The 25442-nt window shown below is 41.6% G+C and overlaps 2 protein-coding genes across 4 annotated transcripts in view; one reads left to right on the forward strand and one right to left on the reverse strand.

Annotated features, from left to right (window-relative positions):
• Positions 1-517: 517 nt before the first annotated feature.
• znhit1 (zinc finger, HIT-type containing 1) lies at positions 518-9669 on the forward strand. The gene is made up of 6 exons (XM_059354369.1): positions 518-576; positions 2334-2431; positions 6023-6098; positions 6429-6508; positions 8434-8603; positions 9423-9669. Exons 1-6 carry the CDS (start codon positions 552-554, stop codon positions 9442-9444), a joined length of 471 nt encoding a protein of 156 aa, XP_059210352.1. The 5' UTR covers positions 518-551; the 3' UTR covers positions 9445-9669.
• A 3278-nt stretch (positions 9670-12947) lies between these two features.
• Positions 12948-25442, reverse strand: part of si:ch73-71d17.2 (RPA-related protein RADX) — a 25248-nt gene continuing 12753 nt past the window's right edge. For 2 of the 3 annotated variants that reach the window (XM_059354357.1, XM_059354356.1), the window contains exons 13-19: positions 21162-21286; positions 18852-19027; positions 18729-18779; positions 18605-18651; positions 17593-17868; positions 17364-17504; positions 12948-14579 (exon numbers count right to left, since the gene is read on the reverse strand). In XM_059354357.1, coding sequence (XP_059210340.1) covers positions 14455-14579; positions 17364-17504; positions 17593-17868; positions 18605-18651; positions 18729-18779; positions 18852-19027; positions 21162-21286 — 941 coding nt within the window. In that variant the 3' untranslated portion in view covers positions 12948-14454. The remainder of the gene's footprint in view (positions 14580-17363; positions 17505-17592; positions 17869-18604; positions 18652-18728; positions 18780-18851; positions 19028-21161; positions 21287-25442) is intronic. The other variant, XM_059354358.1, reaches the window with a different exon arrangement.

Genomic DNA, 25442 nt, shown 5'->3' on the forward strand with positions numbered 1-25442 from the left:
CGAAGAATATCAAAAATAAATTCATTAATTTATTCATATGCATTTAAATGTACCACAAAATAAACGTTGGCCAATAAATAAATGATAAAATGTGACATGAATTTATATTTGTTTTTATTGTTTTTAATAATTTATTCACCTTTGTGTCAGTTACAGTTACATTCCTGTTGAATTTTCCCATTAATTTATTTGTATTCATTTTAAAAATTATTTTTGACTTGAATTTATTTTAACTGTAGTAATATATTGATTTCCCTGAACTCAATTATTTATGTATTATTTTCTTTTTTTCTAAATAAATAGGTTTGGAGGTGAAATACAAAGAGAATAATTCATTGAAAATAAAATAAGTTAGTTTAAAATACATTCTAAATATATTTTAAAAATTAAATGAACAATAAAAACATAAATGTGATTAATCTGCTCCTGTAAATATTCCTGATTATTATTTTAATATTATATGTGAACCATTAAAAATGTCGATGAAAAACGCGCTTCGTCCGGTTTGGACAGGTTCCTCTGCGGCCGCCGTAGACAGGAGCAGAGCCAACATGGTGCTGGAGAAGAAAGGTTCCGGTGAGTTTTGTTTATTTTAAACCAAAATGTAAATTAAAACGAGGCTACACGTCGTCACACTAACTTCTCTGTTAAATCAAAGTTTAAAACCCATAAATCCGCTTTAACTTCTTCTCTGTTTGCTTTTTTGTCCGTTTTCGTTCGTGTTAGCTTCGGCTTACGGAACCTCACTCACGAAACGTAAACATGAGACGATGCTCCGGTTTTCTTATCGATAGATGCTTTATTTGTTGTTGTCGTCATATATAATTAATCATAACATTAATATGATAAATTCGGCGTAGAAATGTTTTCCACAAAGTATCATTAGTGTGAGTTAAGTCATCACATCCGGTCTAGGAATGCGCTGCAGCCAGCGGCTCTCTGAGGCTTATTTCAGCGGGAGAACTACATGCAGTCTGGTTTTGTGATTAAGATTAGTGATGTGTAAGAGGCTGCTCAGTCCGCCGATCTCTACTTTAGTCCATCACGGGTCGTAAAGGGTTGTATGACATGTTTATGATGTTTTAATCAACATCAAAGTGTAAAGAAAGATTAAATTGAGTTATTAGAATGTAGTTTGGTTTAAGTAGAAGGCTCACTGAGAGAAGTAACCTGTCTGTCTGTCTGTCTGTCTGTCTGTCCCTCCCTGTTTGTCCCTGTCTCTCTCTCCTTTCTCTGTCCCCTGTCTCTCTCTCCTTTCTCTGTCTCCTGTCCCGTGTCCCTGTCTCTGTCCCATGTCTCTTGCCTCCTATCCCGTCTTTTGTCGCCTGTTTCTGTCCCCTGTCTCTCTCTCTCCTTTCTCTGTTGCCCGTTTCTGTCCCCCGTCTCTCTCTCCTTTCTCTGTCCCCTGTCCCTCCCCTGTCTCTGTCTTTCTCCTGTCCCCCGTCTCTTGCCTCTTGTCACCTGTCTCTGTCCCCTGTCTCTCTCTCCTTTCTCTGTCGCCTGTCTTCTGTCCCTGTCTGTCTCTGTCTCCTGTCCCCTGTTTCTTGTCTCTTGCCTCCTGTCCCTGTCTCTGTCTCCTGTCCCCTGTGTTCCTGTCTCTGTCCCCTGTCTCTTGCCTCCTGTCCCCTGTCTCTTGCCTCCTGTCCCTGTCTCCTGTCCCCTGTCTCTTGCCTCCTGTCCCTGTCCCCTGTTTCTTGTCTCTTGCCTCCTGTCCCTGTCTCTGTCTCCTGTCCCCTGTTTCTTGTCCCTTGCCTCATGTCCCCTGTTTCTTGTCTCTTGCCTCCTGTCTCTGTCTCCTGTCCCCTGTCTCCTGCCTGCTGTCCCCTGTGTTCCTGTCTCTGTCTCCTGTCCCCTGTCTCTTGCCTCCTGCCCCCTGTTTCTTGTCTCTTGCCTCCTGTCCCCTGTTTCTTGTCTCTTGCCTCCTGTCCCTGTCTCTGTCTCCTGTCTCTTGCCTCCTGTCCCCTGTTTTTTGTCTCCTGTCCCCTGTCTGTCTCTTGCCTCCTGTCCCCTGTCTCCTGCCTCCTGTCCCCTGTGTTCCTGTCTCTGTCCCCTGTCTCCTGCCCCCTGTTTTTTATCTCCTGTCCCGTTTTTTGTCTCCTGCCTCCTGTCCCCTGTTTTTTGTCTCTTGCCTCCTGTCCCGTTTCTTGTGTCCTGTCCCGTCTCTCTCTCCCTGTCCCCTGTGTCCCTGTCTGTGTCTCCTGTCCCTTGTCTCCTGTCCCCTGTCTGTCTCTCTCCCTGTCCCCTGTCTCTCTCTCCCTGTCCCCTGTGTCCCTGTCTGTGTCTCCTGTCCCTTGTCTCCTGCCTCCTGTCCCTGTCTGTCCCCTGTGTCTCAGCCCGGGTGGAGGCGGGGCAGCGTAGAGTTTTGGACGAAGCGACGAGACAGAGGAGATTGACGAGACAGCTGGAGGCTCTGGAGAAGGACAACTTCCAGGTGAGTCTCCATGACGACATGTTTTATCAACTTTAACCTTTTTATTCTTCATGTGTTCATAGTTTTGTCCAGATTGTGTATTTTATTGTCTCCTGCAGCAAGACTGAAACACACTGAGGACAGACAATAGTTAGTCCACAGGTTGAGACACTGAGTGAAAGACGACTTGTGGATAAATTAATATTTAATGTTTGACAGAATATATCAGAAGTATTTATTCTTATATCTATAAATAATAGTAATTAATAATTCTCAAGCACAGAGTTTCTCTTTCACTTAGTAGAATTATATTTTCAAGATTTCAAAATAAAACGTTTCTCATTGTTATTACTTTGTCAATTTATGAAATGAAAACTTTTATCTTTGAATTTATGAAGAACAAATATTTTTACATCATTATTCTAAAACATTTTATATAATTACAGTTTATCTGTTTTATTTATTCTTTATCATGAAGGAGTGAAAAATAATTCATATTTATTTGTTTTGGCTTCAATAATTACAAGGTTTTTTTTATCATCAATCGTGTTTTTGTTTGAGAATAAACATTTTATTTTATTGTGGATAAATTGGCTTCCATATTTCTAACTTAATTATTTTTAATGAAAGAGACAGAATATTTATGCACATATTTTAATCTATATTTTATGAATGTAGCTCCATGTTATTGATTTGTTATTTTATTTTAAATGTTTCTTTTCCAATTATAAAACTGTATTTTGTTCAATTTATTGATTTATTGATTATATTTTGTTATGATGGATTTTTAGATGAATAAAACTGAAACTGTTCAGTGGTAAATATAAAAAAGTAGGATCAATATAACAAATATGAAAATCAAAAAAACTTGAATAAGGTTACTCTTAAGGTTGAGACATTGAACCCCATCAAAATCACATGCGTTAAATCAACGTACATTATAATAAATAATAAAACATGCATTTATTAAATCTGGGTGTCAGTCTGGGCTTCGGCCTTGGAATGGATCATTAGGGCCACGGGGCAATCACACCGAGCACTGGTCCCATACAGCAATAGCTGGAGGGACCAGTGCTCGGGGCAAAGCGCAATTTCGTCCCGCTACTAGTCCTACAACTTGGAAGAGTTGCAGGACAAATTATATATCAAAACGTGCGGTTTGATCGGGATCGGTGTGCTATTACTTTTCTCTACAGAATATGAATTTTTCGCGACGTAAGTCGCGAAAAACTGCCCAAAATTTTGCATTGAAATGAATGGGACGGCCAAAAAAAAATGAGCGAGAAAGAACATAATTTCACCTAGAGACTCCAGTAGACACAAGTCTTGTGTATCGGTGTATTAATCCACGTTTCGATAGGTCATATAGTTTTTTTATCAATCACTGTTCAATGACCATGATCATTTTTGGAGAAATTCTGAGATTATAATGGGTGTGTATTGCACGGAATGTTCGTGTCACAGTGTGTGACATCATCGCCAGAGTGTAGAGGGAGAGAAAAAATTGTCAAAAAATAAATTTGAAAACTGCGCTCCAGGCCGCAAATTCCACTCTACAGAAATAATTTATACATAGAAACGTAGGAAAATTTGTCTTCTCACTCACAATCTTCTGGTAAAGCTGTAAGAGTTATAGTTTGGGCGTAGGACGCACAGATGCGCCACCAACATGCACCAACAGCCTCATTGGCTCCCATATTAAAAACACAGGAAGATTTCTGAAAAAGGGAGATTTAACAGTTTTTTTAGATTGCTCTAACAAAGCTATTTTTTCATTTTTCTAAAAAAAACCCATATGTAGACGTTCAGGAAGAACTCAGGACGCTCAAAGTGAAGTCGGATCAATGATGGGTATTATGGTTTTGCCAAAAATGCTTTCTGTTCGAGGCCAGAAATTCTTGTCTGTCCACTTCTGCTGTCACTGTGCCGGAACAGGTGTCAGTTAATTCTGTTGATTGCTTTGATCTGGTTGCCTTTGATCTTTGATGTGATTGCAGTTACAGATACACACACACACATACGCGTAAGCGCGCACACTCCTCACACATGCATACACATGCTTCAAACACACACGCGCACACACACACACACACACACACATTTTGAGGTTAAAGGGCATAGTTTGAAATCTCTGAAGAATCTCATCATAGTGTACACACACCGGCAGTAGCCCCCGTGGCCCTTTCAGAATTTCCCCAGAGGAAATTTTCTAGTTTTTACTACTTTCCACCAGATTGACTCATTTTGACCATATTCAGCATAAAGAGAAAAAACGTGATTTGTACACAATCCACACACACAAGCTTCAAATAAATAAAACATGGGTCAATCCCATCAGAGAAAACCTTGCTATAGCCTCGAGCTGCAACAATTAGAAGACCAACCAATACGCAGGGTTTCCCCCAGAAAACTTGCTAAGCCTGGTGGTAGAGAAGCCCACTGGCGGTGCACCGTGTTTTTGTAAAAAAAAAAAAAAAAAAGACTATAATGTGTTACTATAAGCCATTTATTAAAAATACTTAAATGTAGAGTCTTACAAAAGGCACAATCTCTACAAATCTTGAAATACGGTTTTAACAAAAACTCTCTTACTTTCATCACCCTGAACATACTGGGCAATTTCTTGTCTGTCAGGATTTTCTGAGACTAAGATTTTCTAAGTCTGGGTGTCCCAGAGCATGTTCCCCCGGAGAACATTTTTGCCCTAAAGGCCTAAATTTGGTGCCTCTCGCAGGGCAAGAAAAGCCTGGCTGCCCACCAGGCCTACAAAGCACTGGGGGAAACCCTGAATAAGTCCATCGACAGAAAAATAATCACCTCTAAATATTTTGAAAATCAATAAATTGTTAAAGTAATTTTCCATACAAAAATTGCAGAAAATGTTATTTTTCAGCCTTCAAATATACTTTTATTTTTTTTAAATGTAAAGTGAATATGTGAACTCGTCACCTTGGACTTGGAGAAACTCTGATGGACATTTTATCACTATTTTTGACCTTTTAATAGATCAAACGATAAATTGAGAAAATAATGAGCAGCCCGACTATAACAATACAAGAAGACAACTTTTTTCAAACTGCCAATAGAGAAAATATATAAACATGGATCATCTGAATCAGGTCAGAGATGAGACAGGACAAACTCACAACAAAATCTTATTTACAGCTGACTGCAGCAGGTCTATAAACATGGAGCATCATGACAGAAACCTGGCATAGAAAGGGTTAAAATATTAAAAAATCAATTCGTGTTTGATATCATTAATTAGGTCAGATGTAGGCAGAAAAAAAATCAACTATTTATTTTACTTAAAATAATTCAATTCATATTTCCAAATGAAAATAATTCATATTTTCTTTTTGTTGTTTTTTTCATCTAAAAACAGTATTATGGCAAAAACGTGGCATTTAAAGGGTTACAATATTCAAAAATCAATTAGTGTTTGATATCAATTATTAGGTCAGATATAGGGAAAATCAGTCCAATGAAAGTAGAATATTATAATGTATAATATTTTTATAGCTTGTTTTTAAAGAGTGTGTATAAAGTTTGAATCAACCGTGAAGGGTTAACTTATTTACTGTTGACATGTTGTTGTTGTTGTTGTTCCAGGACGACCCTCTGTCCTCCCTGCCTCCCCCGGGTCCTACTGCCCGCCTGCCGGCCTTCAGTGAGACAGAAGAACCAGGTGAGACAGACAGCTCACTGAGACAGAGACAGACAGCTCACTGAGACAGAGACAGACAGCTCAGGAGACAGAGACAGATTAAATCACTTTTCTCTGCAAGGGCAGGATGAGCCAGGCCTTCAAAATAAAAGCCCACAATGGTGTCAGTGCGTTAACAAGTATCTGGGATTAAACAGGTGTTTTTTTTAGAAACAAGACGTTGCGTAGCGAAGCTGTTTGACTTGAACTAAAGAGTAGTTTATTAGAATAAAACCCTCCCAAATAACTGTGTTAAGGCTGTTTTTCAAAGTAAAAGCCCTTACAAAGTCATTCTTCTTTCTGTGCGTCCAGAGAAGAAGAAGAGGAAGACGCGTGGCGACCACTTCAAGCAGCGCTTCAGGAAGAACTTCACCACGCTGCTGGAGGAGGAGGTGAGTCCCGCGATGCGCCCTGATTGGCCCGAGGTAGAGCTGTCAATTAATAAATCAATCAATCAGACTTTATTTGTATAGCACCTTTCATACAAGAGAAATATAACACAAAGTGCTTCACATAAAAAAGGGAAAAAATAAATGAAAAATAATAATAATAGTAATAAAACAAGCAGCAATGAAGGGGTCCTAGTAGTCCACACGTGTCCAGGCATGCTGCTGTCTACAGATGCTACATTCAAGGTTTGGTGCAAATCGGTCAAATGGCGTAGGAGGAGTTCGAAAAAGTGAGTTTTGCATTTTTTCTAGATTTCTAGATTTGCGAATGGAAATTTACCACAAAAGTGGGCATGGCCTACATCACACAATGCAGCTCCATTGATAGAACACCAGTCTATACCACCCCTATGAATTTCATTATGGTGTGGGCATGGTGCCAAATATTAAATTAGACTGCCACCAGAGCGCCACCTAGGGGCCGATCAATAAAACCTTCAAGGGTTATCCTCAGGAAGGCATTGACAATAATTGTACCAAGTTTGGTGTTAATCCGACCAACCTTTCTTGTTCCTCCCTTCCTTCCTTCTTTCCTTCTTTCCTAGACTGTTCCTTCCTTCCCTCCTTCCTTGATTGGTCCTTCCTCCTTTCTTTCCTTCTTTCCTAGATTGTTCCTTCCTTCTTCCCTTACTTGTTCATTTTTCCTTCTTTCCTTGATTGTTGCTCCCTTCTTTCCTTCCTTGTTCCTCCCTTCCTTCCTTCTTTCCTTGATTTTTTCTCCCTTCTTTCCTTCCTTGTTCCTTCCTTCCTTCCTTCTTTCCTTCATTATTCCTTCTTTCCTTTCTTGTTCATTCCTTTTTTCCTTGATTGTTCCTTCCTTCCTTCCTTCTTTCCTTGATTGTTCCTTCCTTCTTTCCTTCCTTGTTCCTTCTTTCCTTCCTCATCCCTTCCTTCCTTCTTTCTTTCCTTCCTTGTTCCTTCCTTCTTTCCTTGATTGTTCCTTCTTTCCTTCCTCATCCCTTCCTTCCTTCCTTCTTTCCTTGTTCCTTACCAAGTTTTGTGTTAATCTGACTGATCAATGTGGAGATATAAAATACTTAAATTTAAAGAGCACCACCTAGTGGCCATCGCCCAAAATTTTGCAGAGAGCCTCAGGGGCTCATGGAGAAGTAGTAACCTGAGTTTCATGTCATTCAGACACACCACTGTGGAGATACGCAACACTTCCTGTTTTGAACGAAATCTGCAGGAAGTTGTTATTTAAAAAACTTTGGGGGGAAAAAGTCGTTGGAAATGGGCTTGGTCTATATCACGAGATTCAGCACAACTCAGGTAATGAGTGGATATAAGGTTTTTGAATGTGCGATAAAGTATCTGGGAGTAATTAGCCAAAATGTACTTTCCTTTATTATAGCGCCAACTAGTGGTGGAAATTCAAGATGACAGTAGATTTTAAATTTTTTTCGCCATGTGGGACTTATATTTAAATTTTATTGAGTTTTGGGGTACGTTTAGGCAGTGAAAAATGCGATCATTTGGGACCAAGAAAATTTTTTTTTAATAATAATTCGATAAACAATAGGGACCTCGCAGGTCATTACCTGCTCGGTCCCTAATAAGCATCCACCCATCCTATTATAAACAAAGCAGAAACTGAGGAAACACTGGAGGCAGGTTAGAAATTAATTAGATGATAAAAGGCAGTTTTGGTAATATTTTTATTATGGGACTCAAAGCTAAGATCACAATCGATGATAACTCCCAGGTTTTTAACTAGTTGACAAGGGTTAAAATTCAGTGTTTGGAGTTTCATAGTTAGTTCCTCTCTCCGTGCTTCAGTACCGATAATTAAAACTTCAGTTTTGTCCTGGTTGAGCTGTAAAAATTCTCTGTCAGCTGACCCCCTGACTCTGCTCTCTGATTGGTAGAACCTGTCGGAGAGGCCGGACCCCAACTACCTGTCAGCGGCGGCCCCGCCCTCGTCTCTGCCCCCCCGCCACTTCTGCTGTGTCTGCGGCTTCCCCTCGCACTACACCTGCACCACCTGCGGGGGGCGCTATTGCAGCACCAGGTGTCTCTGCACGCACCGGGAGACCAGGTGAGACGTCCTCACTTTATAGAGACTTCTCACTTTATAGAAACATCCTCACTTTGTAGAAACGTCCTCACTTTGTAGAAACGTCATCACTTTGTAGAAACGTCCTCACTTTACAGAAACGTCCTCACTTTATAGAAACTTCCTCACTTTACGGAAACGTCCTCAATTTATAGAACGTCCTCACTTTATAGATACATCCTCACTTTACAGAAACGTCCTCACTTTACAGAAACGTCCTCACTTTATAGAAACTTCCTCACTTTATAGAAACGTCCTCACTTTACAGAAACGTCCTCACTTTACCGAAACGTTCTCACTTTACAGAAACGTCCTCACTTTGTAGAAACGTCCTCACTTTGTAGAAACGTCCTCACTTTATAGAAACTTCCTCACTTTATAGAAACGTCCTCACTTTATAGAAACGTCCTCACTTTATAGAAACGTCCTCACTTTATAGAAACGTCCTCACTTTACAGAAACGTCCTCACTTTACAGAAACGTCCTCACTTTACAGAAACGTCCTCACTTTGTAGAAACGTCCTCACGTTGTAGAAACGTCCTCACTTTACAGAAACGTCCTCACTTTGTAGAAACGTCCTCACTTTGTAGAAACGTCCTCACTTTGTAGAAACGTCCTCACTTTGTAGAAACGTCCTCACTTTGTAGAGACGTCCTCACTTTGTAGAAACGTCCTCACTTTACAGAAACGTCTTCACTTCACAGAAACATCCTCACTTCATAGAAACATCCTCACTTTGCCGTAATGTCCTCACTTTTTAGAAACGTCCTCACTTTGTGTCCTGTTCTCTGTGCCTACAGGTGTTTGAAGTGGACCCTCTAACTGCGGCCTCGTCTGCATGGTGATGACGATTATGGGATATGAAGCTACGGCTGGTTAGCTTAGCTTAGCACAAAGACTGGAAACGGAGGGGAGCTGTTAGCCTGGTTGTGACTTGTTCTCCACCTGTACATAAACACACGTGTCGTCTGTTGTTATTGTTTGTAAATAATGAAAACAGCTGTTATTTAGTTTAATCTTTTATTAAATAAAAACTTCTGAAATGCTCACAGCCATTCCTCAGTTTGTTTCTGAGCAACGGAAAGAATTATGAGACACTGAGGAATGATTTCAGTTTGTTTCCTCACCTCCAACCGTTCATCCGGCTGAACTCAATAATCCTGCAGTATTAACTTCCTGTTGAGGACGCTCGCGGGTGAAAACGACAAAATATTTTATCGGAAGTGCCTTTCGTTTAGACGGTGACGGCGTTTTGGGGGCTTAAAGACGCAAAAATCTGAAACCACCCTCCAAAGTGGAAAAGTTAAATACGCTCCGCCGTATCGTGTCCGTCTACACTGCCAAGACGCAAAACTCTGCTCAGATCTGCTCACGTCACGTATGTGTTTACGTCACATACATGCTCCAGTACAGGAAAATAAACAAATGTGGGATTATTTCCATGCGTCGGACCTTCAAGCTGCTCTGGCAGCTCTAATAAACTTACAGGAGTCTTTCCACCAAATTTACAGGATATGTACAGATAGTATTTGTGAACAGAGAAGGATCTGTAATTACCTCTATCACATTTTGGATGCAGCAATTCGTCGGAGGCGAGCCAGACGGCTGTCAACGAGACCTGGGAGATCTAGTGGATGGTGGATAACTTTGTGGAAGGAGTAGCTGATGAAAATGTGTGGCGTGAAAACTTCTGCATGCCCTAAGATGCTCTTATCGCTTTAAGTGATGGCTGCATACAATCGAATTTCACACACTTTTGCGTCACCGTGTGCACGCAGATTTCCTCCCGAAAATGCTCGTCTAAACGAGGAATAAAAAGTGAAGACGCGACGCCACTTTTGCGTCTTCTGTTCAGACCGTCCTCGTGTGAACGGGGCCTAATATTCATGGCACGTTTCATACGAGTTGTGTTTTCATTAAATTATAAAAAATGTTACTTACACTGTTTTTATGAGGTGGAAGTTGTCAGGCCGGACTCCAAACAGGACTCAGACACAGAGGAATCACAGTTCAGGCAGACTTTATTGACTTCTTCAGACTCCGACAGAGTGAAACCATAGCCTTTCTTTCCTCCACAAGGACCTGACAACTGAAAACACTCAAAAGGGAGGAAAACTACACTGGGGAAAAAAGATAAAAAATAACATGCCCTCCAAAAAACTGGAGGCTCAGCTGGAATCTATGAAACTTATACTAAAAACAAAATTCACTCCAAAGTAGGCTAACAAGGGCTATGAAAATAAAACAACAAGGCTAAATTATGAAATTGTACAAACAAAAAATCACTCGTGTCGAGGCAGAAAAAGAACTTACTAAGAGCAAAAGGCAAGACAAGGACTTCACGTGGACTGAGGCTGGGGTGCACGGCACAAACGAGACACTCAAGACCAAGGGAGACGCAGACTATAAAACAAATTTTTAGAATAAGACAAGACAAAATCCCAGGACAAGACAAACCTCACCGCGGTGTGACAGAAGTGTTGAATATTTTTTATCACATAACTTACAAAACTTGTGTTTAAAGTCAAGCAAAACATATACATAAACAAATGCCAGAATATTTAGCTAAAGATAATAAACGTCATCTTGATACATTGCCGGTTAAGTAAATTAATGCATCTCAGTCACTGAAGTTATAAATAACTGCTATTGTTCTGTACTGTAAAATAAATCACAGAACACATCTCCATGGTGAATTATGCGCTGCTGCTTTTATGAAATGTTTATGATGTTTAACAGCAGATTAATAACAGTAACAGAAAAGATGTTAAAAAAAACCCCTAATGAACGTATTCAATAAAAATGTATAAATGTAAAGATTGAATGTGAATATTTTAAGAGCAGCACATGGTGTTTAACCCTAACTCATGTATCATATTCGATACATGAGTTTTTGAGACCTGTACACCATCAGACTGATATTTTTTTCCTGAAAAACCTATACAATCAGATACATGTAGTACCTGGATAATCCACCAGGGATCAGTAATTAATGCACCGGAGGGCCTTCAGTCAAGTAGTAACACATGTCATTTTCAAGAATATTTTTGTCAATTTTGAAAAAGTTAAGAAAAGAAAAACTTTCAAATTGTTACTGATACTTCAATTCAAGTATTTAATGGACTGATGTAATGTAAAATCAATTAATATTTCATGACTTAATTTATAGTAAAACTGTTCAAAATGTGTGTAATACATTTGATACAGCAGGTATTAATGACAACTTATTAGAAGACGTGTCAATTGTCCTTTTATTGCGTTTCATACATTATGCATTTAATAAAGCAACTAACGTATTTTTCCTCATAAACTAAGTAAAGGTTTAACTGACAATTATATTTAGAATAAAATAGAGATATCTCTTGAACAATTTCAATAAATAAATTGTTTTTCTGGTGTGTATTTATAGATTGCAAAAAAGTTGAGCATTGCAGACGTGTTGAAGATAAACAAACTGAACAACAAATTGCACATAAAATACTAGATGTAGCAAACATAATTTGCTGGTTCCACTGGTGGATCTGTCATTGCACCGAGCACTGCTGTATGGGACCAGTACTCGGGGCGAAGCACTGGATTTTATCTTCTCCCTCTTCCAGACGCAATTTCGTCCCGCTAATTTGTCCTACAAATGTCATACAAATTATATATCAAAATGTGCGGTTTGATCGGGATCGGTGTGCTATTACTTTTCTCTACGGAATATGGATTTTTCGCGAAAAACTGCCCAAAATTTTGCATTGAAATGAATGGGACGGCGGAAAAAAAATTAGCGAAAAATAAAAATAATTGGAGATTTTTAAATGTCTACTTCTCCGGTATAATTTCACCTACAGACTCCATTTAAACTTTAAACAGTAGACACAAGTCTTGTGTATCGGTGTATTAATCCACGTTTCGATAGGTCATATAGTTTTTTATCAATCCCTGTTCAATGACCATGATCATTTTTGGAGAAATTCTGAGATTATAATGGGTGTGTATTGCATGGAATGTTCGTGTCACAGTGTGTGACATTGTCGCCAGAGTGTAGAGGGAGAGAAAAAAATGTAAAAAATGTATTTGAAAACTGTGCTCCAGGCCACAAATTCCACTCTACAGAAATCATTTATACATAGAAATGTAGGAGAATTTGTCTTCTCACTCACAATCCTCTGGTAAAGCTGTCAGAGTTATAGTTTGGGCGTAGGACACACAGATGCGCCACCAACACGCACCAACAGCCTCATTGGGTCCCATATTAAAAACGCAGGAAGATTTCTGAAAAAGGGAGATGTAACATTTTTTTAGATCGCTCTAACAAAGCTATTTTTTCATTTTTCTTAAAAAAAAAAAACCATGTGGCTGTTCAGGAAGAACTCACGATGCTCAAAGTGAAGTCGGATCAATGATAGGTATTATGGTTTTGCCAAAATGCTTTCTGTTCAGAAGATCCAGAAATTCCAGTCTGTCGACCTCTGGCTGCTGTCATTGTTCCGTTGTATGTCTGTATCTATGTACAGGTATGTGTGTCTTTGTGTATGTGTGTGTCTCTGTGTATGTGTGCCTGTGTGTGTCTTTGTGTACGTGTGTCTGTGTGTGTCTTTGTCTGTGTCTATATCTGTGTGTGTTTGTCTCTGTGTATGTGTTTTTAGTCTCTCTGTAGTTGTTTTCCGTCTCTCTGTAGTTTTTTCAGTCTCTTTGAAGTTGTTTTCAGTCTCTTTGCAATTGTTTTCAGTCTCTTTGCAATTGTTTTCAGTCTCTTTGTAGTTGTTTTCAGTCTCTTTGCAATTGTTTTCAGTCTCTTTGTAGTTGTTTTCAGCCTCTCTGTAGTAGTTTTCAGTCTCTGTAGTGTTTTCAGTCTCTCTGTAGTAGTTTTCAGTCTCTCTGTAGTGTTTTCAGTCTCTTTGTAGTTGTTTTCAGTCTCTGTAGTTGTTTTCAGTCTCTTTGTAGTTGTTTTCAATCTCTTGTAATTGTTTTCAGTTTCTTTGTAGTTGTTTTCAGTCTCTGTAGTTGTTTTCAGTCTCTCTGTAGTTGTTTTCAGCCTCTCTGTAGTAGTTCTCAGTCTCTTTGCAGTCGTTTTCACTCTCTTTGTAGTTGTTTTCAGTCTCTTGGCAGTTGTTTCACTCTCTTTGTAGTTGTTTTCAGTCTATTTGTAGCTGTTTTGCATAATGTTATCATTTCTTATGGCATTTTCACTTAATGTAGAAGAAACAGGAAAACATGTTAAATACTTCATTACATTTCTGTGGTTGAAAATAATCTTTTTATGTTTTGTTCAGGATCAAATATCAGCAACATTTTACACATTTTTCTTCTTTGTTGTTATACTTCCTGAACATACTGTTAAAGGTCCACAGATACACAAACATATTTAAAAACAAAGACAGAGATGAAAACACACCTCCTAAAACTACATGCTTCCATACACGTTTTTCAGCACATTTTCACATTTGCACATAAAAGTGAAAAAAACCCTGTGGTTTGGAAAAAGTCTTGAAATATCACGAAAAAACTTCAGATTTTGTTTTTAAACATACATGGAACTAACCCCAGTCTCTCAGCTGTCACGCCTGACTTAATATTCAGGGTTTCAATCTGAAATGTTACAAAAACTACAAATCCCAGCATTCCGCTCACATTTGGCACAAACTTCTTATAAATAAACTGTTTTAGGAGTTTAAATGTGTCACTGGTGCTGTTTAAATGTAGTTCAATCTTAGAGTAAAGGAACAATAACTCCCAACATTGATAAAGTGCATCAATGTGTATCCTGGTGACTTCAAACACACAGCAACACTTTAATAAATAATATAAATTATCAAGAATAAAAAGTTTAGAATAAGGTGTTTGTCAGTCGGTCAGGTGGAATGCTCGGCTCAGGACGAGCTCGCAGGAGGCTCCGCCCAGGTGACACGCCTCCAGCACACACACCAGCCTCTGATTGGACAGCTGCGCTGCCATGCTGATGAGGTCAGCTGGAATAGAGAGAGAGAGAGACCTTTTTTTTTTTTTACCTTTAACAAGCCCTTTCTTGGTTCAGTTTTACATATATATATAAACATACATATACACACATACATATACATACATACACACATACATACCCATACACTTTTTTTTCTCTTTTTTTGATTCCTGTGAAACATTGCACAAAACACCTCCCCAAACAGAAATGAACTCTTCCGCTTCCGACACTATTTTATAATATGCAAACTCTATTTTAACACGTGCAGCCACTAGACCCTTCAGCATCAGCTCAGTGTTGGTAGCTCAGATCCTGTTCCCTTCTTTTGTTTCCTTCCTTGTGACGTTTCTGCACTGTGCAGCAGAATATTTGGGCCCAAACACAAACAACTGGTCATCCAGAGTCTGTCCCAAACCAGAGATCCACTGCTGCAACAAGGTGGAAACAGAAACCAAGCTGGGACATCTTAACCAAAGATGGCTTGGTGAGACTAAATATAAACGATGCATTTTTCTTCTTCACTGCTAGCTAGCACATCATGGAAAAGTTTGTGTAAGTACTGCCAGGTAAACGAAAAACAAGATGAATCCACACCAAATGTCACAACTATTAAAACAAAGACAAGAAAATATGATGAGGCAAATCTGGCCCTCAGCTTCACCAGAACAACGATGGGTAATGAAGAGAGACCACAGTGTGTTCTGTGTCTCAAAATATTAGCTTCTGACAGTATGAAGCCAAACAAGTTAAGAGTTGACATCCTGAACACAAAGACAAGCACATTGATTTCTTCAGAAAAAAACTAGTCAACTGTCATGCACAACAGAGTTGCTTTACTAAAGCAACTTCTGTGCCTGCAAATGCTCAACTCGCCTCCTACAAAGTAGCGTACAGAGTTGCTCAGTGTAAAAAGCCACACACACTAGCATAGGAATTAATACTACCTTCCGCCATTAATATGGTTTCAACTATGACTGATGAAGCAACAGCAAGGAAACTAAAGGCTTTTCCGCTGTCAGACAATACTATCGCGAGGCACATTTATAACATGGCAAAAGACATAGAGGAGCATCTAATTGTAGCCACGGCCCCATGCACCACCCTCCACTTTAGATCAGCAGTACGCTTCTCTATGGGAGGCTTGTACAGGGACCTCCAGCTGCCTCTGGGAGAAGACCCTGCTGCCAACACACCAGCCCACCTCAACTCATGGACACAGACCAGCGCTGCTCTGTTCACCACCCTCACAATAACACCATACATGCTCTTCTTGGAGACGTCTGAGAACACAGGTAGCTGTGGTGTTCTGAACGTCAGCAGAGCTCCATCTCCTTCCTCCTGCTCCTCCACTGCAGCCATGACGGACAGAGACGGGAACCCAGCTTGATTTGCTGATGGACTCTTACCAGTCTCCATTCCCAGCGCCACCCTAAGGAGACTGGGGAGTCCACTCTTTATCTCCTCCAACAGTCTCTCCAGCAGGCGCAGTGATTTGATGCCAGTCTCCTGGCTGAGCCTGGCAGCAGTCTTCCACTGCCCTGCCGTCCCCAGTCCTGACGGCGTTGTCAGTCCAGCTGTTGTTAGGACTATCTGTAGGATGAAACAGAGGTTCCTTCCTAACCTCGCCACAGAACTGAGAATAGTCCCTTTTAATAATGAAGACAGTCCTCCAGGCACGCAGAACCGACTGGTAGAATCGTGATGTTTCTGATATTTCTATACCGTCCAGGTATTGTCACTCTATGAAGTAGGACAGATGCTGATTGATTCCATAGCTGTTGTTTATGGTAGAGCAGGCGCTGTGCAGTTTGGAGACGAAAGGCTCTTATTCAGCTGCGGAGGTCAATCAGGTTAGGTAAAATGAGGTAAAACGCTAGAACCATCTGCAACGCTAGCACCAGCGGCAACGATAGAACCATCGGCAAAGATAGCACCAGCCGCAACCATCGACAACGCTAGCACCAGCGGTAACGCTAGAACCATCAGCAACGCTAGCACCAGCGGCAACGCTAGAACCATTGGCAATGCTAGCACCAGCGGCAACGCTAGAACCAGTGGCAACACCAGCACCAGCGTCAACCCTAGTACCAGCGGCAACGCTAGAACCATCGGCAACGCTAGCACCAGCGGCAACGCTAGAACCATCAGCAACGCTAGCACCAGTGGCAACGCTAGAACCAGTGACAACGCTAGCACCAGTGGTAACGCCAGCACCAGCGGCTACGCTAGCACCAGCAGCAACGTTATCACGAGCACCAACGCCAGAGCCATTGGCAACGCCAGCACCAGTGGCTATGCTAGCACCAGCGACAACGCTAGCACCAGCGGTAACGCCAGCACCAGCGGCTACGCTAGCACCAGCAGCAACGCTATCACGAGCAGCAACGCTATCACGAGCACCAACGCTAGAGCCATCGGCAACGCCAGCACCATCGGCAACGCTAGCACCGGCGCTAGCGGCGACACCACCACCAACAACCCCACCAGCACCACCGCTAGCGGTACCTGCTGTTTGTGTGTCTACGTGTGTGTGTTTGTGTGTGTGTCTGTGTGTGTGTCTATGTCTATGTGTGCGTGTGTTCTACTCTGTGTCTGTGTCTGTGTGCAGGTGTGTGTTTACGCGTGTTTGCGTGTGTGTGTATCTGTGTGTGTCTGTATCTGCGTGTCTTTGTCTATGTGTGCGTGGGTAGGTTCTGCTCTGTGTGCAGGTGTGTGTGTACGCATGTGTGTGTGTGTGTATCTGTGTGTCTGTTTTTCTGTGTGTGTGTGTGTGTGTGTGTGTGTGGGGACTGACCTGGTGACGGGGGTGGTGTGTGTGGCGAGAAGGCTCCATGTGACAGGATGGAGGTCCAGGTGTTTGAGTGAGGGAGGAGGGGGGGGGAGTGGGAGGTGTGAGGGAGGAAGATGGCGTGGACAGTGACGCCATCTGACAGCGCTGCACGGAGAGAATCAATAGATAAACCAAATAAAGAATGACGGCTCATTATTATTATTATTAAATAGTGACATGTTAAAGTCCAGACCTGTCAGTCTCAGGGTGTAGTAACCCTCGATGGGCGACTCAAACGTCCCGGCGGAGGACCGACTCCCCCCCAACGCCACAGCGCCTGCCTGCTCCTCCCTGCGGGCGTGGTCGTAACGCATCGGCAGCGTCTCCGTGGCGACCGCTGGGAAGGCGGGATGGAGGGGGGCAGTGACGAAAGACGACGTTTCTATTTCTTCTTCTTCATCGTCTTCTTCATCTTCTTCTTCAGCGTTTATGTTTTCTAGAAACTCCATGGAGGCTTCAAACAGAATCACTGACCAGACGGACACCAGTTATTATTATTATTATCATTATCATTATCATCATCATCATTTTTATAATTATTGTTATTATTATAATTAGCATTATTATATTATCATCATTATTATTATTATCATTATTGTTATTATCATTATTATTATTAGCAATATTATTATTGTCATTATTATTATTATCATCGTTATTTTCGTTATTATTATGATTATTATAATTATTATTATCATTATCATTATTATTACTATTATCATCATTATTATCATCATCATCATTATTGTTATTATTATTATTATTTTTTTTTATTATCATCATTATTATTATCATCATCACATTTTTCTTATCAATCCCACCAAATTCACCAGACAAAAACAGTAATTTTACTCACTACATTGACAAAGTCGACAGAAACAAAATTCAATTCAGGAAACTGTCTTGGTTTAAATGTTCTCCTGCTCCAACAACAAAAAACTCTGGTTTGGTCAAGATAAACCTTTAATTCACCTCCTTGTCAGTTTTATCATGTCTCTGTCGACTTGTATAGTCTGTCTAGTGTTGTATGACTCGGTTAAATTGCTGTTTTTGTCAATGGAGTCTGGTTCACATAGCAAATGGATTTTTCCCCTCTCTCTGCAGGATCCTTTATGAACAGATTCATTGCAGTTTTGAACGCTAATATTAATATTTGAAGTAATTAATGATGTTTTACTTTATGAACAGAGAATCTGACTTTCTACCTGTGTTGTTGTTGTCCTGCTCCGGCTGTAGGGTGACCCACGGACGTCTGCAGACAGAAACAGCCGACATGTGGTTACTTTACTGCAGTAGAGCTATGAATAAAGAGTGAAGGTGAATACTGGCCTCTTGTTGGGAGTATCGGCCTGCAGCAGCTGCTTCCTCTTCAGCTTCCTGCTGAAACACACACAGTCACTCCACACGTCTCACATCAAACTACAACCACAGCTTATCATTTCAATGTCTCACCCTGATCTGTCCAGAGGACTCGGAGTCAGAGACGGAGACGGCAGAGAGGACGAGGACGAGGAGGAGAGAGGAGGCCTGAAGGAGCGAGGGGTGGAGGAGAGAGGGAGGAGAGAGGACAAGGAGGAGGAGGAGGAGAGGGAGGGAGCCTGCAGCGTCCAGAACAAACTCTGATCCTCCTGTAGGACAAACAGTTACACAGACACACAGTTACAGGTCAGAGTCCACATGAATCCTCCGTTCATCACCACAACTGTAGAAACAGACGAGTTTACGGTCCTTGAAGGGATCATCATTCAAATATTCACTGAAAATCTGTTTACACAGAGCTAAGAAGAGAGGACAGGATGGTAAATGGTAAATGGACCTGCACTTATATATCGCTTTTCTAGTCGCTTTGCGACCACTCAAAGCGCTTTACACTACAGACTGCGCTCATTCACCCTTTCACACACACATTCATACTGGTGGCAGAGGCTACCCTAAACAGTGCCACCTGCCACCATTGGGAATTCATTCACACACCGATGAAAACATCGGGAGCAATTTGGGGTTCAGTACGATCAGGGATTGAACCCCTAACCGATCGGTTAGGGGCCAACCAATTCTACCAACTGAGCCACAGACGCCACAAGGAGAGGCTGTTTACACAGAGCAGAGAGGAGAGGACAGGAGAGACTGTTTACTGTTGGCACAAACTGTCAACTGTTGGGAGAGTTGGTTGGCCCCCAACCGAAGGGTTGGTGGTTCGATCCCTGACCATCGCAGCCTACATGTCGAAGTATCCTTGAGCAAGATACTGAACCCCAAATTGCTCCCGATGTGCTGTGTTCATCGGTGTGTGAATGAATTCCCAATGGTGGCAGGTGGGACCGTTTAGGGTAGCCTCTGCCACCAGTATGAATGTGTGTGTGAAAGGGTGAATGAGCGCAGTCTGTAGTGTAAAGCGCTTTGAGTGGTCGCAAAGCGACTAGAAAAGCGCTATATAAGTGCAGGTCCATTTACCATTACCATTTACCATCCATTTATGCCTAGTATGTGCTTAGTATTTTGGTTTTTGATATAAGGAACAATTCGGTTTGTTGTTTTTGTTACATGTATATATTATGAGTTAAAGTCATTGCCGCTGTATAATGGGAAAATAAATCAGCGAGATATTTTGTAAACATTATTGCACTTTCCGTTTTCATATGTTTCGGAGCGCACTGGGCGCACGTCTAAACCAAATAATCCGTATTAGCAACCAATACTAGACTTCTTTTAGGACTTAGTCAGTACAATTAGGTCAAAAACTGCTTCGATTTGGATTGCCGTCCATCAAGAGGACACGGACCTGTTACATTGTGGATTTACGTGTTCGTTTAAAAACCACGGAGGTGAGGTGGGCAAATGTTTGGAGTTGCCGAAAGCTAATTGGAGGTACCGGAGCGAGCTACAGGGCCAGCCGAATTCAAGCATCATCACATCGGGACACCATTCATCAAAGCCGGCCAATGCTCGATTGGGGTATTTGCTGATCAGCGCTGATAATATGAATGGCCATGGTAATTTGTGTGCACACATTCACGTAAACCCAATGCATTGGTATAAGACTCGCAACCGTCTAAAAATAACTTTGCGCTTCTAGACGAGTTGTTGCACAACAAAAACGCATATGCGGGCTTCTTGATTAATAAGCCAATTCACGTTACGTGGCTATTATGGCCGAAGAGGAAAAAGAGACTGAGCTTGGTGTGGGTGCTGGGGAAAAATCTGTAACTGAAAAACGTGTGGTTAAATTAACATCCAAAGCTTGGTTGGAAAAAATAAGCATTTTGGGAAAGGAAAGAAAGTCTGAATTTGGTAAACTTTCTCAAGTAAAGGGGTATATTGCCAAATTCATGAGTGATAAAGAGCATGGGCGCACGTCTTAACCAAATAATCCGTATTAGCAACCAGTACTAGACTTCTTTTAGGATTTAGTCAGTACAGTAATTTTGTCTTTTTTTTGGAGATTTTTCCTTTTTTGGGGGGTAATTTAGAGGGTTTTTTTTACAACATTCAGGACACTTCAAAATTTGTTTATATATAAATTCTGTTTTATTCATATTTGTGAACTTGTGCTTTTTCTTTTTTCTGGTTTCTGTCATTCTAACTGTGTTATTCTGCACTAAGACATGTTGGAGTTGTTCTGATTGTGCTGATTCCACAGAGCTGCAGGACTTCTAGATTATATAGATTTATATATATATATATATATTTTTTTTTTAACAGTGAAGGCCACAGAGAGCAACATGTGACAGGAACAGGAAGTGAGTAAATGAGCAAACGAACCTCTCCTCTGCGGCTGTACGTCACCATGGCAACAGCTGCCTGGATACAGAAGGTGCGTCGCTCCCGGTAACAGAGCCTCGCCAACTCCCTCTGAAGCTCCGCCCCCCGCAGGAACCCTGGCTCACCTGCAAAACATTATTATTATTATTATTATTATTATTATTATTATTTATTTATTTTTGTAATTCAAGTCTTTATTTCTTTTATCCTTGGTCTATGACAGTACAACATTTGACATTGTGAGACATTTTTGTACACATTACCTGTAACATCAGTAGCATAGTAATACAAGTGTAAACAGAAACATTAGTATGAAGGGACGTATCAATAACGACATAGCTAGGAAGAATGCCCATACAACAGATATTATATTATTGGAAACATTCGAAGGAGGGTGTTCAGTGTTCATGCCACAGGCTCCTCAGGCAGTGTAATATGAGTCCAGAGAAGGACCCAGATTGGTGCCTTATTTCTGTTTCTGTCGTTCATCCTTTTCAGCATGAGTTCATATGAGGCAGTTTTAATCATGGCGTTTGCCCACTATTTCAGCTCTGGGCGTTTAGGTGTTTTCCAGGGTTTAAATATTGTCCTTGCAGCTGTTGTGATGCCCGTCATGATTACAGCAAATTCTCCATTTGTTATGTTGAGAGCCTGAGTTCTGTCCCCTAACAGGCATAGTCTGGGACATAATGGTATGTCCCTTCCCAGCCACTTGCTCAAATTGTCCACAATTGTTTTCCAGAAAGCTTGAATGACTGGACATTCCCAGATGCAGTGTAACAGAGTACCAATGTCTTTCTGACATTTCCAACACAAATTATTATCCATTATACCTGCTCTGTTGAGTCTTTGTGGTGTCCAATAATACCTGTGGATTAGTTTGTATTGTGTAAACTTCCCTCTCGCTTCCCTAATGTATTTCCCCTTGTCCGATATGACTTTCAGCCATTCCTCTTCCTCCATCACAAATCCCAGGTCTCTCTCCCATATTGTTTTCAGGCTCTGGCAGTCATCACTGAGTCGTTGGTTGGTTGTTCTATAAAATATAGAAGCTCGGTGGCACTCTGCGGGTAATGTGAGGTAGTCGTGATGGGGTTTCCACCCTGATATTGAATCCTGGTGGTAACACAGTCCCTGATCTGCAAATATATCCAAAATTGTTCCTTTCCCTTCAGGTTGTACTTTCTTTTTAAATCAGAAAACGACAGAAACACCTTATCTTCATACAAATCAGCAACATGACACAGCCCATTAAGATGCCAATCCTTCCAGTAAACTGAAGTCTTACCAATGCTGATCACAGAGTTATTCCACAGGGAAGAATATACCTGTTTATAATGTGATAATTTATGCATTTTGTGTATTTTGGTCCACATCTCTTTGGAATGAGACAAAATGGGATTCAACACATTATGCGAGCACTGGGATAACCTATCAATAGGGGTGAATGGAGATGACAGTTTATTTTCAATAGTAATCCACTCTAGTTGGTCGTCTTTGTTGTAATGTTTGGCTAATTTGGCCATTTCAAAGGAGATATAACATAATCTTGGGTGTGGCAATGCCAGGCCTTCTTTGTCTCTGGGAGAGCACATTTTACTGAGTTTAATCCTGGGTCTTTTCTTTTCCCATAAAAATTCTTTAATTATGTATCATACTGTTTAAAAATCTGAGGAGATATGGTTACTGGCAACATCATAAGCACATAATTAAAGTGCGGTGCAATCACCATTTTTTTGATATTGACCATTCCCCATAATGTAAGCCTAAGTTTCCCCCATTTATCCAAATTAGTTTAAATTTTTTGTAGCACTGGCTCCAGGTTTAGTGCAGGCATTTCTTCCACCTCTCTGCTTAGTTTGATTCCCAAGTATGTCATCCCTTTTGATATCCATTTAAAGCCAAAATTTGTCAGTAAATTTGAATTGCACAGTCCAGATAAAGGCATAGCTTCTGACTTTGTCCAGTTTATTTTGTACCCTGATAATTTGGAGTACGATTGAATTGTGTTCATCAGATTTGGTATCGAATTCAATGGGTCTTTCATCAGCAACAAGATGTCATCCGCGTATAGCAACAATTTGTGCTCCTTCCCACCTCCTTCCACCCCCTTGATAGCTGCATTGGATCTGATAGCAATGGCCAGCGGCTCCAATACAATATTAAATAACAATGGTGATAGAGCGCAGCCCTGTCGAGTAGCCCTAGTGAGGTTAAAAGGAGGTGAGATTACACCATTGGTTATAACTGCTGGTTTGGGATTTTTTGTATATGGTTTTAATCCACTTGATAAAGGTTGTTCCAAATCCAAAATGTGACAGAGCTGCAAATAAAAACTCCCAGTGAACTCGGTCGAATGCCTTCTTGGCATCGAGCGAGAGGGCAACGACTGGGTGTTTTTCTGTCCGATTCAGCCAGATCAAATGTAGTAATCTCCTCATGTTGTCTGTGGATGACCTATTTCTCATGAATCCAACTTGGTCTGGATGTATAACACTTGGCAAAGCCTTCTCCAGAAACATTGCCAGGATCTTAGTTAAAATCTTGCAATCCAAATTAATAAGACATAGAGGATGGAAGTTAGCAGTATTTGTTGTGTCTCAATCTTTTTTAGGTATCACTGATATTAGGGCCTCATTGAATGTCGAAGGGAGGGATCCTACCTTAAAAGAGGCCCGGTGACTTTCCTGATTTCATTCCTGAAACAGCATTCCTGATTTCATTTTCTGTCTCAGCTGAAAAAAGCTCTTTCTATCAGACCAAGATCCAATCCTCATTCTCCAACCCGAAGAAGCTCTACTCCATCTTTACAAACCTCCTGGTTCCTCCAACCCCCCTCCTACCTCCTCCTTCCTACCGACCCACTTTGTCAACCACTACCTGAAAAAGATTGAGGACATACGCTCCTCATTTACCCATCCAGTCTTACAACCTGCCTCTCCTCCTTCCTCGTCATCATCTCCCACCCTCTCACCCTGTCTCCTCCTCAAGTGCTCAGCCTTGTAACCTCTGCCCGTCCTACCACGTGTCAGCTGGATCCTATTCCTTCCCACCTGTTTCAGTCTATTGTTACGGATCTCCTCCCATTCCTCTCCCATCTTATCAACACTTCCTTGACTACTGGCTGTTTTCCTAATTCTCTGAAGGAAGCAAGGGTGAATCCTCTCCTAAAGAGATCCACCCTCGACCCATCCTTAGTGGACAATTACAGACCCGTCTCTCTCCTGCCGTTCCTCTCCAAAACTCTGGAATGGGCTATCTTCAATCAGCTGTCCTCCTATCTGCATGGGAACAACCTCCTTGACCCTCACCAGTCTCGTTTCAAGAAGGGCCACTCAACAGAGACTGCCCTTCGCGCTGTGACTGAACAGCTTCACAAGGCGAAGGCGGCCTCTCTCTCATCTGTTGTGGTTCTACTGGACCTTTCTGCAGCTTTTGACACTGTGGATCACCAGATCCTCATCTCCACCCTTCACCACCTTGGAGTATCTGGCTCTGCCCTCTCTCTGCTCAAATCCTATCTCAAGGACCGCACCTTCTGTGTAACTTGGAGGGGTTCTGTTTCAGAACCCTGTCTACTCACCACCGGGGTCCCTCAAGGCTCGGTCCTTGGTCCGCTCCTCTTCTCGATTTACACCAACTCCCTTGGCTCCCTCATCCACTCGCATGGCTTCTCCTATCATAGCTATGCCGACGACACCCAGCTAATCTTCTCATTTCAACTCTTGACAACCAACTGTCCCTCTCAACAAACATCACCGCCACTACCAGATCTTGCAGATTCTTGCTGCATAACATCAGGAGAATCCGCCCGTTTCTCACCCAGAAGGCAGCTCAGGTCCTGGTCCAGGCACTGGTCATCTCACGCCTGGACTACTGCAACTCCCTCATGGCAGGTCTGCCTGCCAAAGCCATCCGACCTCTACAACTCATCCAGAATGCAGCTGCTCGATTGGTCTTCAATCTTCCCAAATTTTCACACACAACACCCCTCCTCCGCTCCCTCCACTGGCTACCGGTGGCTGCGCGGATACGCTTCAAGACTCTAGCTCTGGCGTTCTCTGCTGCTAACGGCTCAGGTCCTACTTACATCCAGGACCTTGTCAAACTCTACACTCCTGCCCGTCCTCTCTGCTCTGCATCAGCCAAACAGCTGGCGACTCCCACCTTGCGTGGGTCAACTCGCCTCAAAACCACTTCCAGACTTTTCTCTGTCTTGGCTCCCAAATGGTGGAACGAGCTCCCCACCGACATCAGGACCTCAGACAGCCTGTACATCTT

This window comes from Centropristis striata, chromosome 17, assembly GCF_030273125.1.
Source record: "Centropristis striata isolate RG_2023a ecotype Rhode Island chromosome 17, C.striata_1.0, whole genome shotgun sequence".
Classification (NCBI taxonomy): Eukaryota; Metazoa; Chordata; class Actinopteri; order Perciformes; family Serranidae; genus Centropristis; species Centropristis striata.

What these genes read in the sequence shown, in the direction of transcription:
- znhit1 (XM_059354369.1), top strand. Translation starts at nt 552, where the DNA reads ATGGTGCTGGAGAAGAAAGGTTCCG. An exon ending in GCTGGAGAAGAAAGGTTCCG is followed by an intron (nt 577 to 2,333) that starts GTGAGTTTTGTT and finishes CCTGTGTCTCAG; the next exon opens with CCCGGGTGGAGGCGGGGCAG. An exon ending in TGCACGCACCGGGAGACCAG is followed by an intron (nt 8,604 to 9,422) that starts GTGAGACGTCCT and finishes CTGTGCCTACAG; the next exon opens with GTGTTTGAAGTGGACCCTCT.